This window comes from Notothenia rossii, assembly GCF_949606895.1.
Source record: "Notothenia rossii genome assembly, chromosome: 5".
Lineage (NCBI taxonomy): Eukaryota > Metazoa > Chordata > Actinopteri > Perciformes > Nototheniidae > Notothenia > Notothenia rossii.
The window spans coordinates 48,278,586-48,296,443 of NC_136903.1; the positions used below are offsets into that span (position 1 = coordinate 48,278,586).

The 17,858-nt window shown below is 41.7% G+C and overlaps 1 protein-coding gene across 1 annotated transcript; it reads right to left on the bottom strand.

Annotated features, from left to right (window-relative positions):
- Positions 1–921: 921 nt before the first annotated feature.
- Positions 922–11,011, bottom strand: LOC307041814 (uncharacterized protein). Its single transcript, XM_079685355.1, has 5 exons — positions 10,944–11,011; positions 6,508–6,538; positions 3,848–3,994; positions 2,887–3,028; positions 922–1,525 (listed from the first exon to the last, which is right to left on the bottom strand). The coding sequence occupies exons 1-5, from the start codon at positions 11,000–11,002 to the stop codon at positions 1,440–1,442; spliced, it is 465 nt and encodes a 154-aa protein (XP_079541481.1). The 5' UTR covers positions 11,003–11,011; the 3' UTR covers positions 922–1,439.
- Between the last annotated feature and the right edge of the window lie 6,847 nt (positions 11,012–17,858).

Below are 17,858 nucleotides of genomic sequence, written 5' to 3' on the forward strand. Positions count from 1 at the left end.
CTGAATACCTGCACTGAGACCCTCACCCTGCACCCTGAGTCTCAACTCTGGCTGTGGGCACCGAGTGAGAGCTTGTGAGGCAAGGATGCGAGTACTTACGTGTGTACCAGCGCCGTATAGATAGAAGAGTTACGACAGCGGAAGTCCAAAAACGGTTATCGTCACGTGATTCATGCAGACGAGAATCGTTCCCCGGAAGTTCATGGCGGGCAATGTGAATGCATTGATAACAGGAGATAGAACTTCGACTTTTGGTAATTATTAGTGAATAAAGGTTTTGATTTGCAATATTTATACAACAAATCGATATGTGTATGTATTTACATCAATATGTTTTAAAAAATAAAATAGAATTTGCTAATATTAAGTGATAATATTAGGATTAGTGTGAACAACTAGTGGGCCAAATGTTTAGTTAAACAGGCAACATATATTTAGTTAATCCAAATCAATTTCACGAGGAAATTTGATTTTTATTAACCAAGTATCTGAGCAAAAATAAGTTAGATTTATTAAATCTCTGTTGAAATTGTATTTACTATTTTTTATAGTACAAATTGTTTAGATTTACTAATTAACTGGGGGAAATTGATTTAGATCTACTGAATATCTGGCTGAAAATGATTTGGATTTACTAGATAAAATAAGGTATAACTACTCATATTTTAGCACATTGGTTCTTAATTCAACACAATTAGAGTGCCAATATTATCTACCTTAACATAAATTAGTTGTTTAAATACAAGTGTTAATTGATTAAAAATTACTTTTAAGTCTATTCAATACTATTAATTGTCACTTTGTTACCACAATAATTATATGTCTTATCTACTCAATATTCTGCATTCTTAGTGCCACAGTTTACTAAAGTACAGTCATCACATGACAATGCATATAACGTACAGGTAAACATTTATTTAAACCGTTTTTTGCAACTTTACATAAAAATACCGTATATAATCTAAAATAAGAATTTAAATATTACTATGCATATTAAAATCTCTTATTCACATCCTGAATTAAAATGGAAATAAAGTTACAATAAATGTTGCTTGTGCAAATACCGATTTGAAAACACGATGGCACTTCCAGGAGCCCAGTAAGGCCATAGACAAACCATGCAGTATCCTTCAAAAGGGCGTCCTTAAATAAACAGGAACAAACTTCTCAAACATGTAACAAAACGCCGAAGGTAACCATGTGCCATTTTTGATGGTACATAACCATTGTTCTCAAGCAAGAAGCTTATTTTTCAGGCTGTTCAACTTTGGGGACAGCTTTGAACAGTCCAGTTCCAGAAAGAGTTTCTGGAAGGCTTCGAACGTGTAGTTTAGCTACTTAGGATAGGCAAGATTGACTGCATATGCAATCCCAATGAGCATGCAGCAAGCCCTTGGAATGGTCCCCTGAGAAGTCAGCCCTCTACAACAATGCCAATGTCATGGGATCCCTCTGAAGCATTTGTCTTGATGCTGTAGATCGCCATCCCTTGAACAGCAAGGTCCTGTGATGTGCTGTCTGCATCCTGAAATTACAAAAACATTGTATATGTCAGAATGTTCCGCCAAAGGAGAAGGTGATAACAATTAATATATAATAATTTACCAAATTTCTTACAACTTACTGGATAAGAAAACTTGAAATGAATGCTCCCTAATTACATCAGTGTTTTAGAAGAATAGAACATAAGGCATTTTGCAATAGCATATTTTTATCCCAGCTAAGTTAAGAATTAGGTGATTATTTCACCAACAACAATTTAATTACAGCATAAATTATAGTCTGAATTGAGTCAAATGTTTTTACATTTAAATAAATCCATAGGTATTTTAATGTATAAATAACACCTGTGTATTGATGAATATATTATTTTACATTTTCTAGCAAAAGCTTGCCACCGGTCAACTAATCTTGATAATTCACTGTAAGACCATTTCTGAAGATGGCAGTCAATTACAGCAACTGGATCAATCATTACATTATTACATTACATTACATTACATTGCATTTAGCTGACGCTTTTATCCAAAGCGACTTACAATAAGTGCATTCGACCAGGAAGATACAACCTTTAAGAAAACAGAATCATATAAGTACATCAGGTTTCATAGAGCCAAACATTTCAAGTGCTACTCAACTGGCTTTAGATAAGCCAGTCCTTTATAAGTATATAAGTGCTTTGTTAGTAATTCAATCGCTCGAAGTGGAGTCTAAAGAGATGAGTTTTCAGTTTGCGTCGGAAGATGTGTAAGCTATCTGCTGTCCTGATTTCAATGGGGAGCTCATTCCACCATTTTGGAGCCAGGATAGCAAACCCACTTGTTTTTGCTGACGGGAACTTGGGTCCCCCTCGCAGTGCGGGTGCAGCGAGCTGTTTGGCTGATGCAGAGCGGAGTGCACGTGCTGGGGTGTACGGTTTAACCATGTCCTGGATGTAGGAAGGGCCAGATCCATTCGCAGCATGGTACGCAAGTACCAGTGTCTTGAAGTGGATTCTAGCAGTTACTGGAAGCCAGTGAAGGGAGCGGAGGAGCGGTGTGGTGTGGGAGAATTTGGGAAGGTTGAAGACCAGACGAGCCGCTGCATTCTGGATGAGCTGCAGAGGTCGGATGGCACATGCAGGTAGACCAGCCAGGAGGGAGTTGCAGTAGTCTAGGCGTGAGATGACGAGAGCCTGGACCAGAATCTGCGCTGATGTCTGGGTCAGCTGGGGACGTATCCTCCTGATGTTGTAAAGCGTGTATCTGCAGCAGCGGGTTGTAGCAGCGATGTTTGCAGTGAAGGACAGTTTGTTATCTAGGACCACACCCAGATCACCCAATCCTGCTTCTTTCTGGGAAAAATATTTATCATTTTATCTTATGATTAGACCTTGCCAAGACATACCAGGAGAGAAGACAGAGAGAGATGAGGGAGATACACTTAAATCATACTCTTTTAAGAGCTGATCAGTACGTTCCTCAAGGTAAATCATCAGACAGCGAATGACAACCTCTCTTGTGATGTTGATGCTGGGATTGCTTGGAGTCTGAAATAAAAAATAAACATGGTTTAATTTGAATGAAACACGTCCTATCACCCAGTGCTTTATTACAGAAAATGTTGCCTTATCTGCGAGTGTCTCAGTCTGTTACTTTAAAAATAAACATTAACTTATTTTATTGCTCATTACTTATACTATAAGAGTTTGATTTAAAAAAGAAAAAAAAAGAAACCCATCAGTAAATGACAAATGTCAGTTAAGCTGTTGGCATACAATCTAACAAGTTTAAGTACACCAGACATATCTTTTCAATAATCATTCAGTGTTAAAAGCAACCCCAACCAACCAATGCTGTAAATAACATATATATATATATATTACAAATAGTTACAATGCTGTAATTTTGGTAATTAGAGACAATGTACACTCAGTGGCTACTGAAAATACATGCACCTGTTCAATATGATGAAATTCAATTGTTCTATAATGTGTAATTGTTTTGACACCCTCAGTGTTTAAGTATATTTGTTAACATTGAGGTCTATTCTATTGAAAATATTGTCCTGGACAAGCCTATTTTCAGAGGCATTTCAAATGTTCTGACGCCCGCTTGAATATAAATATGAAGTACTAAGAATGAGAAACACCCTTCAATATAATTGTGTCAAGTAGACTTTTAGCCTGACCTCGAGTAAAAATCTAATTGAATGCACACATTTCTGAAGATGTTAACTTAAAATTAACATTATAAACCTGAGTAAGTATTGATCTTAATAAAGCTGAAAACTATTTTACTTCTTTTGTGAGAAGTACAGCCTTGCATTACCTCCTTTTGTCATGATAATAATATTCATTGAAGGGTACCTGGATAAGGACAGCTTTCAACTTCAACCCCATGGTTCCTCCCTTGGAGTGGAACAGTTTCAGAAGGCCAGGAGTATATTCATCCAGTTTGGACATGAACTTCGATTCCAGGTGCACCATCGTGATTCTGTGAAACTCATCCTGGATCTGAAAGACAGATAATGAAACCAGAATTTATTTTAATATTACAATTTAACCTATTATTCTTACAAGATTTTAAAAGCAGAAAGCACCTATTATGATCTTTTTGTTTGTCTTGCCATGTTTTATGATTTTCCCATTCTGGGTTTAATCATATGACTTCACAGCATGTGCATATAATGTTTTGGCTAGCAAATGTCATTGTTCAATGTTGAACTTTGCATATACACTTCCAAGGATTATTTATGATTCCTTTATAAACTGTGTAACCATGTGATGCGACAAAAACTTTATCATTCTGGAGCAGGTATAATAATATTAGGATGCACTTATAACTCACGCTAAGTCAGTTATGATGGGCTGGTCAACATTACACTTATAAATCCTCGTTTCTAACAGCGGCAACAGAGGCTGAGGATGAAATGAAGTGGAGATCTTCCACCAAGGCATCAATACACCTCACTGAGGCATTATAGATGCTTTCCAACTTCAGCAGTAGTATGCCAATTCTTTGAAGAACCAAGTCTGATGCACTTTCCTGATCAGAATCTAGATTAGTGCCCTCACCAACCTCTGGTAATTCAGGTTGGTCAACAGTCTGATTACGGTGACTAGCATACACTTCTTGCTTAAAATCACTCAAACAATATGATGTGTGTCTTCTGCTTTTGTGCTTCATAAATGTATTGTATACATTTGTCCTAAAGTTATATAGAATTTTTTATTCATTGGGATAAACCCCTTGAGATGCACCATCTCGTTTTCAAGGGGGTCCCGACAATAGCAACAACTTACAGACATACATCAACAAAAAGACAAAATGCAAAACATGACACACAAGACAAACCACATACAGTCTGTTGAGTGAAATTCAAGCAATGCACACAATCATTACAATTTGAGACAGTGAAGCAAATCAGTTTCATCAATATCAGTTAATAACAAGTACAGACCAGTTGAAAGTGAGATAACAATGCATGTTTAAATATACCCAATGTTGCAAGAGATCTAATAGCAGCAGGTAAAGTATTCCAGTCAGTTGGGGCTTTGAACATGAACGCTCTTCTGCCAATCAATTTTTTAGCAGAGGGGACAGAGAAATAAACCTGAACAGAATGTCTAACTTGATGATTTGGTGAGTAGGGTACAAAATACTGCTTTAAATAAGGGGGATACTTAAGATAAATGCATTTAAATATCAGCTGAAGCCAATGTGTGTGTCTTCTTACATTTAAAGAAGGCCATTTAAGTTGGTTATACATTGTGCAGTGATGTGTACAAAAAGGACAACCAAGAACAAATCTGCATAGTCTGTTGTAGGCTATGTTGAGGGGAGCAAGATCTGATTTATGTGCATTTTGGTAGACAACATCACAATAGTCCATAATCGGAAGAATATGTTGAGAAGCAATTCTCTTTCGGACACTGAGCGTATAACAATTGCGAGAGCGGTGTAAAACACCGATTCCGTAATTGACTTTTTGTATTACATGCTTTATATGTAGTTTAAATGAAAGTTCAGAGTCTAGCCATACACCAAGATATTTAAAGCTATCAACTTTATGCAGAGAAGTGCCATCCTTACATTGTATTACTACATTAGCTTTGGATTTGTTTAAGTTGCATCCCTCAAATAGACAAAAGACAGTTTTGTGACTCTTCAGATGATTTCCAATATGCTGAAAGTATTCCTTCTCTGTAGAACAACCAGTATGGCATACTAAACACTTGAAAGCATGGATGATTCCTGGCTGTTGACTTTCTTCAGTTGGATGGTATTTGGACAAATGTGTACGAAGTGCACCCTGCGTTTTAAATGTGCAAGGGCAACTTTCATAAAGACATGGCTGTGATTGCCCATGACCAAATGTTGCGTGTTGTAGTCTGTAATGCTTGAGTAGATTCCCCTTTGTGTCAGACAAAGTCTTGCAGATCTTACACTGCCATCCCATAGGTCCTGACCTAAGGTAATACAAAAAAGCCTATTTCACTTGGTTATTCAATTAACCTCCCTTATGGATTTAATAATTACACATTGACATGACGGAAACAAGAAACTTTTCATTTTTGTTTTTGTAAATATTGAGCATAAATCTTAAAACATAAAGTTTGTTTTAGACATTTAGACACAATATTTGTTCACAATAAAGGTTTTTTCTTGTGTTACATTACATAAAGAAATGTACATATCTACATGTAAATATCAACCTATAACAATATATGTAAATGGCAATTAGGCTATGTTAAAGTATGTACAAACCATGTGTAATATTAGCTTACTTATATGTATATCGCTGAGAAATAATGTATAAGTAGTTCTATGTTTGCAGCTAAACTCAAATTAAGGTTTGCACAACAGGTTTTTAAAATCAATGATGATCAAAGCTCGAGTAAATGTGCTTTTTAACAAACAAAAGTTGATAGAAATACTGTAATAACCACATTTTGTATTGCAAAACAAACTGTGCAAAAACATTTACTTGAAATGTTGTATCATGGCATGCAAGTGTGAAACGTACCTTTGATAATACTCCACGATTCTTCATGCACCTGAAACGAAATTCATATGACCTTTAATTCCATTGGATGAAGTCACATTTAACAAACACATAACTTTAAAATCAAACATTAAAATCTTAGAAGTTGCTAAACAAACACTTGTATTACAACAAATGCATTTAATAAAAGACGGACTTTTATTAATCCCTTGTGGGGAAATTGTTTCTCTGCATTTGACCCATCCTAATTTTAGGAGCAGTGTGCTGCCATTTTGAACGGCGCCCGGGGAGCAGTGTAGGGAACGGTGCCTTGCTCAGGGACACCTCGGTAGCACTTGGTCTTGCCGGGACTTGAACTGGTTGAAATGGTTCCAGTTGCCAGGCCAACTCCCTAAGGACTTCGCCACCACCGCCGACCATTTATCATGCACATTTGTTACACCGCGTGTTTCAAACATGTGATCTTTCTCGTTTAAAAGTTAAACAAGTGGGCATGAGGTTTCCGTAGAAAGTAATTAATGGTGATATAATAAATAAGTTGTTCAAGGATAATTGCTATCTTTTCTTTCTTAATATTAAAATGACCATTTTAATACCACTACATTTTCATACTCCAAAAATCAATGCGAACCACAGAAAACCAACATCAGCCGTTAGCTGTTAGCATTCAGAGCCACAGCTCCTCCTATCTGTTCAGAAACTAGACAAAAGTTAAACTAGTCCAAACCACAGACGGTCTGTGTCATGGCGAATACAGTCACTGCTTTATTAATGTCTGTATAGCCCTTGTTGTGAGTGTGGACGGTCGGAGCACACACGGCATTAGCTTAGCTTACTCCATTAAAGTCCATGAAATGTCCAAAATAAACGTTATTCTGTGTTAATAAATCGCTTCATCACTTTCCACTGTTTCATTTGACATATCAACATCAATGATTCTTTCCATAAATACCCCCCAAATAACATGAAATGTGTGCCACTTTCCCGTGTTATTCTGCTCCGGTAGCGAAAAGCTTGCCAGCCATTAACCCAGCTGTGTGACGTCACACGTGGCAAACACCAGCCTCGTCTGGATTGTTTGTTTTCTATCCTTCCGCTATTTTCGCTCAACATATGTGTAACCGGACCTCGCTAAACTTTTTTTATCTAACAATTCATGATGGGGAAGCGATGTGTAGTTCTGAGCTGTGAATGTTTCCTGATTGCTATAAACATTGATCGTGGGTGCTGGAAGATTGTGCACAAAACTCGGGTCAGAATTAAGTTACTACAGGTGTTATACCAGCTTGAGCTAAATGTCACCAGAGTAAAGTGAACTTGCCTAGTGACTGAAATATATAAAAGTTGAAGTGAAATAAGTAAGGCCAAAAATGAATTACGTCTGAATATCTTTATTATTTTTACCACTTTTAATTATTTGTGGGCTCGCACATATACCAAAATAGACTAATGTACACTGCAATAAAGATCAAATGTTACAAGTGAAAAATTAACAAAAGAACCCTTTTTTATTTATCAAACAGTAAATTAATACAATCTTACAAACTTGTGATTTGGAAAATGTTGTTATATTTACATGTTTCTTTGGAAAAATAATATTGTAAATGATGTACTTTGTAAATTATTTACATCATGCGAAACCATTTTAACCAGTTCAGCTGCATGACTTATGTCAAATTACAGATTTGGCCATTGAAATCCCTGATAGCGGCCTCCCGGTTCAGGGTAAGTCTTCCGTATCTCGGTTACAGCACATGCAGGCAGCGGGACTCTGATTTTTGGGCCGATTACACCCCAGCACCAACGTACAAACTGTCGATAAGCTGTATATCGATACTTCCTAATGAAAAAAAAGTATACAGATTATAAATATATTTGGAGAAAAATAAAATGTTATGTAGTACTATTATGTAGCAATGGTTACAAATTGGCTTATAACATGATATTTGTATTTTACTTGTACAAAATAAATATGAGGTTGTACATGACTGCTTGACAGAATCATAGACCTCTTATATATTTCCTCACATGTGTAGTTGTTTCTTTTCCCAAGCATACATTGAACTTGCATACACAGAAAAAATAAAAGCCAAGCTGTTTTTGACTGCTTGAAGGAGTTTAATGGTATCTTTAAAAGTGTACCATATCTGTAGCGACTAAAAGTATTATATGAAAGCAAAGCTGCAATAGGCAGTTGGGTCAATCAATATTTACTTACTGGTGTAGTGGGCCATCAACTTCTCTGTGTTGTTGTTTGTATTGAAGATACGCTATTTTCAGTGTCCAAACACTGAGACAGCCTTCTCTAAAGCCTGGGTGGCTAACAATGCACCTTGGTTTCTCGTCGGTGTCTTCTATCTGGCAGAGTCCTGCAAGGGTCTGATTTTCAAGACCCGCTCCCGCCCCGCACCCGTGACGTGCAATACCGAACCCGCCCCGCTACCCGCACATTATTGCCAATTAGTTCCGCAACCCGACCCGACCCGCCGGCACAAGATCCGCAACCCGACCCGAACCCGCATATATATAAGCAGTGACAACGTGCAATTATTAACACACGCAGTTGCATATTTGGCTCAAAAAGCCTGGGATGTTGGTTATTTTCTGCATCTAGGATGACACCAAAAGCCTCCCAGACGTTGGATTTCGCTCTTGAGGAAGAGTTATTGAAAATGCTGTATTCTCCGCTATAGAGAGCTTCACCTCAGCCATTCAGAATGTGGTGCGCTCAGCAGCAGATAGATGCACTGCAGAGGTTATGAGTATGCTCGGCCCCGCGGAGGAGAGGTCTGAGGATTTAAACATTAAACTAAATTATTATTGTTTAAATATATTTATTATGCAACACCCGCAACCCGACCCGCATCATCTTTGTTTTACCCAGAAGCGAACCCGGAAAAAAGCGTTTGAAAAAATACCACCCGCAAATCACCTTTTTTGCGGGTCACGCGTCGGGTACCCGCGGATACCCGACCCGATGCAGGACTCTGCTATCTGGTCAGTAGGTTGCAAACTGTCTATTTGTTCCATCACCTGCCAGATCTCTCTGCAGCATACACATTCATCTGCAGTGGGCATGCTTTCACAGCATTGACATGTACACCTGAATATTGTACATAACATAAAAAAAAAACAATATCTGCCGGACGTGTGAGGAACAGATGACAAATTAAGATCGACATTTAGTGCAGGTCAAATTAAATAAAACAGAATTTACCATTCAGTATTGCCGACTCGAGTCTCGCCGGCTGCGGAATCCGCTTCTCTTTCACAAGTTTCTGCCTCGTTGTTCGATTGCCGGGCAGGAGGCTCATACTGATAAGGCAAGATGCCTTAAAGTGAAAGGCTTGCTGGTTCACTCTCTACTTCTGTAACTGAATCCAGATAACCCACCGAATCTGAGCTTGAATGATCGCTGTCGCTGTCGCTGTCTGAAGTTGTCGCGTTGCTTGCCATTTGGACTGATTTGATCAAATGGCAATGTTTGCCACGTGTGACGTCACCGATCGTTCGGGAGTGATCGATGGCGTACTCGGCAAACTTCGGAACCAACATCGGTTTTTAACGTATATGTCATTTAATTATGACCAAACTTTAAACATTTGTATTTATTTTTATTCTGGTGATATCTAAACTACATGTTAAAAAACACCTGTGTTAGATGCATTACATGGCCTTTAAGAAACACGCATTTTAAAAAAGGTGTTTGGCCTGCCGTCTTGTTGCAGACTTGTCTAAGCATTAATTCATGGTTTTTACTAACCGGTATCAGTATGTTGTTACTTCGGCATCATTTTTGAAATGTGTATTACAATTAAATCACGGTCAAATATATTCATTTTGTTGTAGTTGTAGCCCCCTTGCCAGCGATTCTCTCACTAGTTTAGCATATTCCGCCTGTTTGCTGGCCCGCTTGTTGGCCCCGATAGAACCAAGATTTTGTCGGGCCAGAAAAAAGGAGAAAAAGTACCCCCGGGCCGGAACTAGGCATAGTGTTAACGCAACCAAAAACGGGACCAGCACGACACGGCACGCTTAAACCGCGCAGGAGGAACTGCGCCATAACTGTTAGCGCCGGTATTATGCCATTTTAGTGACTGAATCCCTAATGCTAACGTTAGCTACATTTGAAAAGTTGGTTTAGCCTATATGCTACTTAGCAATGCACACGCAAATAGTGCCTCAGTGAATTTGGTATAACAGTCAACACAAACATTATTGTCACATAGTACCGACCTTCTTTCTCCTTGCAATGCTTTTAGTCGAGACAAAGACAACACAAACTGACTGAAACCCTAATGCTAACGTTAGCTACATTTGAAAAGTTAGTTTAGCCATGCACATCCAGTAAAGTTGGCATGTTTGGTAACTTAGAGTAACACAAAACGATGTTCAACTGCAACAGCAACGTAATTTAAAAAATGTGTGTTAATTAACAACAATAAAGCAGGTCTTACCTTTGGTAAACTGGCAGTCTCGAAGTGAAGTGTGGCAGACGCACGATGAACATGACCATGTGCCGCAAAATGCCTGGGTGGAAGTGTAAAGGCAGTGGAACTGACAACCTCCCAATGAGTCAAATGTATCAATATTTTGCATTTTTGACGCTACTAAAAATATACCATTAATTTATACTCAGTAATCCACAGCTGATTTTATTGAGGCAAAACTAAATAAAATGCAATTAATAAATAATTCAAAATTGTTTGAATTTAGCTTAATGTGATTCCAAACTACACAAAGTCATTTATATTGTGTATAATTTACTTGGTATTATTTATTTAATATTAATTGGCCCCAATCCCAGTTTTTACAGTGTGCACAGTGTTATATTTTCACCGCTCAGTGTCAGTAAATATTTTGCAGTTAGTATTGGACTACAAGATAGATGCAAGCCTGTACAGGTAGAGTTATTTAAAGCATAAATGAGTCGGTTGGGTTCTGGAGGTGTGGTTACAGCAATTGTGCTTAGTTTGTGTGGCCTGTGCCTGGTGGTGGGGCCCAATGTGATATATTTTCATGGGGCCCAAAATACCTAGCGGCGCCCCTGTATACATCGATACAACATTACGTGTTGATAGAAATCAACACGTAATGAAATAAGACCCCACGGTTTGATGATTTATAGGTGTGTGGGCTGTCTTTCATTTTGACACACAGAACAATGGGGGCTATCCGCCCTTATACACAATGTAAAGTAATTCACACAGCCTCTTCCCTCTTCTCTCTGTGAGGAGCAGCAGGTTCAGCTTTCAGAACAAAGTAACAAAAAACTAAAATGGCATTCATTTTTTTAAATATGTATAGTAATAGATGTATTTATTTTCTTCTCAAGAGAGCACCAGAATGTGTATTTTATGTTAGTATTTCAAAAAATCTCCTGGGGGAGAATCCCCCCAGACCCCCATGCAGGGGTTGGGTTTTCAGCATGTTAACTCTTTCACCTGTGCGGAAGTTGCAGGATTGGCTCCAGGTTGGCCTTTTATTTACTACAAGACAAATGTGCCTTTTTATTTCATACAGTTCAATTTGGATTAAGACAGGGAAATAATCTAAACCTCACGCGTGGCGTTTCACTGTCAAGGGGAGCGTGTATGTAATTACATTGCAAATACTGACTTGAGCCCCACCACTGTATGGATTAGCCGTACCATAGATTACCCAACACAAATACTCTGGAGCCGCAACTGCCGACCCGCATTGATCTAAGATCCTGTAGAAATGTTAAAAAAGTAAAAGTCTGCTGCTTATTGTTCTACTAGGCCAAAATAGAGTCAAAGAGTGTATGAGAGTGAGAGTGTGTTAATTAATATATTTGGCAGTTTGGAGTAAGTCTGTAGATTTGTTTGTGTGTGTGTGTGTGTGTGTTTCATGTATAGGCCTCTCACGATAATTAATTTTGTTGGATACATTTTCCCGGAAATTATGGTGATAAACGATAATATTGTCGGCACCGTTGTATGACCATTTTAGACCACTGACATAATGATAATATATAATAATAATTCAAGTACATCCTTTCAAACTGCTCGTCACATCCTCAAGTAAATGGCAATTTATCGAGTTCATTTTTATTTATCGTACGATAAGTCAATGAATTGCTTATCGCGACAGGCACACAATAAAACAGTGGAAACAAACATGTGTTTGACTTTCTGTCACACCCCCAGGTTTATGTCACGGGTTTTAGTGTTGTCTGTTTAGGTTTGGGTGTTTGCTGTCATGTTTTTCCTCCTGGGTTATTGTCTGGTCCTTTTCCCTGTGTTTTTCATGTCTGTCGTTAGTCTCCCTGGTGTGTCTAATTTCCTGATTGTTTTCACCTGTCATCCCTTCTGTGTCTCCTGTGCTCGTCAGTGTCAGCCCCGCCCCTGATTGTTTTCACTTGTGTCTCGTTGTTGAGTGTTTACATTCCCCAGTCTCCCAGTGTTCAGTGTCAGTTCGTCTTGTTTGTTGTCACGTAAGGGCTATGCTCTTGGAACTCTTTGTTTTTTTTATTCCTCACCGCGTTAGCGTTTTCATTTTTGTTGATGTTTTGGAAAATAAAGTATCCAACAAATACTTGACATCTGTCTCCCGGGTCTTGCATTTGGGTCCTACATACTACGTGCCTGAGATCGTAACAGAACGAACTGAAATGGACCCAGCAGACCTTTTGACGCTACAGGCGGAACGTCTTGGATATTCTCTGGAGTATATTTTCTATACGTGGAAAGGCGCCTCATCTAGACGGGGTAGAGAGGCTGCGTTGAAGGAGGCACGTCAGGAGGTTGCTCGCAAGCCCTGGCTCTGGAGCTTGTTGCCCGAGTGGCTTAGGATTTTTTCACTTAGCCCTGAGAGCCAGTCCTCATTTTCTGTCCCTTTCTTGGGGTCTGGTCTGGCGTTTGGAGGTCCACGAAGCCTCCAAAAAATTCCTAAGAGACGCAAGGCCAGGGTTCCGCGCCCAACAGCCATGGTTCCGACTCCAGCGCCGGACCCAGCAGCCATGGTTCCGTGCTCCAGTACCATCCCACACAGCCATGGTACCGTGCTCCAGTAGCATCCCACACAGCCATGGACCTGTGTTCCGGTTCCTTGCCCAGCAGTCATGGTTCCGGCTCCAGTGCCGGCCCCAGCAGCCATGGTCCCTGCTCCAGAACCGGCCCACAAGGCCATGGATCCGTGCACCAGTACCGGCCCACGCATCCATGCTTCCATACTCCATTACCTGGCTTACACAGCCAGGGTCCAGGCTTCCGCGTCGCGCCCAGCAGCCATGGTTCCGGCTCCAGTGCCGGCCCCAGCAGCCATGGCCCCTGCTTCAGCTCCGGACCTTACAGCCATGTTTCCGGCTCCAGAACCGGACCTTACAGCCATGTTTCTGGCTCCAGAACCGGACCTTACAGCCATGGTCCCGGCTCCAGTGACGCCCCCAGCAGTCATGTTTCCGGCTCCAGAACCAGACCTTACAGCCATGTTTCCGGCTCCAGAACCGGACCTTACAGCCATGGTTCTGGCTTCAGTACCGGCCCCAGTACCCATGGTTCCGACTCCAGTTTCGGCTCCAGGACTCGCTTACCGGCCAACGCCAGCTCCCCGAGTCCTGTCGGCGTACCGGCCGACTCCAGCTCCTCGTCTCCAGTTGGCTGTTCAGCCGACGCCAGCTCCCCGAGTCCAGCACCTTGTCTCCTGTTGGCTCTCCAGCCGACTCCAGCCCCTCGTGTTCTGTTGGCGAACCAACTGTCTCAAGTCTCCTCTCAAGTCTCTTCTCAAGTACCCTCTCGAGTTCCCTATTGAGTCCCCTCTCAAGTCACCTCTCGAATCACCTCTCGAGTCCCCTCTCGAGTCACCTCTCGAGTCGCCTCTCGAGTTCCCTCTCGAGTCCCCTCTCGAGTCACCTCTCGAGTCGCCTCTCGAGTTCCCTCTCGAGTCGCCTCTCGAGTCCCCTCTCAAATCTCTTAAGTCCCCTCTCGAGTCACCTCTCGAGTTCCCATTCAAGACACTTCTCAAGTATCCTCTCGAGTTCCCTATCGAGTCCCCTCTCAAGTCACCTCTCGAGTCCCCTCTCGAGTCACCTCTCAAGTCCCCTCTCGAGTCACCTCTCAAGTCCCCTCTCGAGTCACCTCTCAAGTCGCCTCTCGAGTCCCCTCTCAAATCTCTTAAGTCCCCTCTCGAGTCACCTCTCGAGTTCCCATTCAAGACATTTCTCAAGTCACTTCTCGAGTTCCCTCTCGAGCTCCCTCTCGAGTTCCCTCTCAACTCTCCTCTCGAGTTCCCTCTCAAGTCTCCTCTCGAGTCTCCTCTCGAGTTCCCTACCGAGTTTCCTCTCAAGTCTCTGTTCAAGTTCCCGCTCAAGATCCCTCTCAAGTCAACTCTCAAGTTTCCTCTCGAGTCTCCACTCAAGCCCCTACTCTTGTGCCGTTGGAGGTTTCGCTGGGGGTCCTGCCAGCTCCATGTCCAGTCCCGTTGGAAGTCCCGCCGACTACTCTTCTGCCGGGGGTCATGCCAACCCTATGTCCTGTGCCACTGGAGGCCCCGCCGACTACTCTTCTGCCGGGGGTCCTGCCAGCCCTATGTCCTGTGCCGATGGAGACCCCGCCGACTACTCTCCTGCCGGGGGTCCTGCCGGCCCTGTGTCCTGTGCCGTTGGAGGTCCCGCCGCCGGCTCTCCTGCCGGGGGTCCTGCCGGCCCTGTGTCCTGTCCCGTTGGGGGTCCCGCCGACTACTCTTCTACCGGGGGCCCTGCCAACCCCATATCCTGTTTCGTTGGAGGGCTCGACATCACCTGTATCGCCGGGGGTCCTGCCAACTCCTTGTCCTCTTCCGTGGAGAATCTTGCCAACACCCGTTCCACCGGCTCCGGTTCCTGTCCGGTCAACACCGGCTCCTGCCCGGTCCCCTGAGAGCTGTGGTCTTTGCCCCTCCTCGAACTCTGCCTTGCCCCCGGGCCGTCCGCCCGAGTTCCCCTTTTTGAACTCTGCCTTGCCCCCGGGCCGTCCGCCCGAGAACCCATCCATGGTCTCTGCCTTGCCCCCGGGCCGTCCGCCCGAGACCCGTCCTCTGGACCCCCTCCACCCACCCTTGAGGGGGGGTTTCTGTCACACCCCCAGGTTTATGTCACGGGATTTAGTGTTGTCTGTCTAGGTTTGGTTGTTTGCTGTCATGTTTTTCCTCCTGGGTTATTGTCTGGTCCTTTTCCCTGTGTTTTTCATGTCTGTCGTTAGTCTCCCTGGTGTGTCTAATTTCCTGATTGTTTTCACCTGTCATCCCTTCTGTGTCTCCTGTGCTCGTCAGTGTCGGCCCCGCCCCTGATTGTTTTCACCCGTGTCTCGTTGTTGAGTGTTTATATTCCCCAGTCTCCCAGTGTTCAGTGTGAGTTCGTCTTGTCTGTTCTCACCTAAGGTCTATGCTCTTGGAACTCTTTGGTTTTTTGATTCCTCACTGCGTGAGCGTTTTCATTTTTGTTGATGTTCATTTTTGTTGATGTCTCTCGGGTCTTGCATTTGGGTCCTACATACTACGTGCCTGAGATCGTAACACTTTCATTAGTGAATGAAACTGTGTGCACTTTATGGTATGTGTCTATTTTTGTGTGTGTGTGTGTGTATATATATATATATATATATATGCTAAGGTCCCGCTGCTGACACGATAGCAGTCATTTTGTGCGCATATGTGTAATTAAACCCATGATATCAAATCTCACTCCAGCCAGGTACCAAAGTTGGCAACCCTGGGATATTAACTTAGTTAACTTGACTATCCTCTCTTCATTACTGACTAGCACTGTAGCTACTGTTGGGGAAGAACCTCTGCTCCGCGCGTTCCTCTATGAGTTTGTTTTTAAAAGAAGGAAAAGTCAAAGCACCAGGATAAGGGTTAAACAATAATCTGTTTTAATGGTAAAAACATACAATACATCACCCAATCGCCTAGTCACCTAATCACGAAGCACTCTGCAGAGTACTCCGGGCTCAGGTTCTACCACCGTGTGAGACACGTCTCAGGAACGGCAAGTCAAAAACAAGAGCGCCGATCTTCAAAATGATCACAACATTTATACACGGGTGGGGAGGAGTTTTGTCGCTTGCTCCTTCCTAGCAATTTGTTATTGGCGAGTTCACTTCTGAGCAAGCTAGCCAGTGAGTTGGCAGTGTTCCATTGGTCGGTTTCACTTCTGGGCGGGACCCCAGGTAGTGAGTCCGCAGTTGTTGATTCCATCTGTTGCTTCTGTGCGTGTGTGTGTGTGTGTGTGTGTTTCTCCCTCTGCCCTCAGGCAGATCTCCCCAATCAATGATTTGGAGTCATGACAGAGGACTCTTTGACAGGACACATACTCATTCCCCCTAAACATCTTCAACACACACACACATCCTATCATGTATCTTATCACACAACAGTCACATGTTTTTCTTTATGAAAGCCATATTTGTATAGATTTACCAGTCATCATCTCATGACATCTTTAGGATTAGGTAAATAACAAAGCTTAACTGTTCCCATGGCCTAAGGCCTTCCCTGAACTTCCCTTCACCCCAAAGTCAGCTTACTTTAGAATCAGAAGGACCATTGTCTCTCTAACTTGTGTGTGACCCAATCATCTCCTGATCTGATAAGAGTCTTGCAGGAAATGCACGTACATTTCAACACACCAACATCCTTATAGTTTCTTAACTAATGCATGCTGGACATGAATCACTAATTAACAGGACTTTAACTGCATTATATTTGAGGAAAACCCCCTTTGGCTTAATCAATAATAGTTTTAGCACTTAACAGAGGAAGACAGAGACTCAGGGCCTCTTCAGAGGTCTGGGAACTGCAAAGCAGATGTCAAAGGTCATTTGTATTATTGTCAACCACAGATAGCCAAAAAAACCACCCTTTTGATTACACATAAAAGTGGAATAAAAGACTATTGCGCTATATTTAAAAGAGGAAAAATGTACTTTGTCCCTTCAAATTTAACACACACGAGTATATGAGGTGACATTAAAATGAATATACCAGAAATACACTATATCAAACTTTCTGCCTCCCTCAATTCCCCCTTTTGATCGTTATAACAAAAGATCAGTTTACATAAGACATTTGAAACATAACTACTGTCATTCTTTGCTACTGTGTCTGTCCCCCAACCTTAAACCTTTGGGAACAGAACACAACTTTCAATGTCAGTGAAGGAACTATCAGAGTGCAAACCTGAATACCAGACAGCAGTGTCCTTGTGTGTTGAACCATCCAGGCCCCCCCCTCCCCCTCAAAATAAACCCCAACATCTTTATGTGAACTAAGTAACATATTTCAATAGCTCTGAATGTCTTACAAGCATCTGTGTTATTTTTAAATGAAATCCTTGAGATCCTATTTAAAATCTAAATATAATATTAACTGCT

What these genes read in the sequence shown, in the direction of transcription:
- LOC307041814 (XM_079685355.1), bottom strand. Translation starts at nt 11,002, where the DNA reads ATGGTCATGTTCATCGTGCGTCTGCCACACTTCACTTCGAGACTGCCA. An exon ending in ATCGTGGAGTATTATCAAAG is followed by an intron (nt 3,995 to 6,507) that starts GTACGTTTCACA and finishes TCTGTCTTTCAG; the next exon opens with ATCCAGGATGAGTTTCACAG. An exon ending in TGAAAGCTGTCCTTATCCAG is followed by an intron (nt 3,029 to 3,847) that starts GTACCCTTCAAT and finishes TTTTTATTTCAG; the next exon opens with ACTCCAAGCAATCCCAGCAT.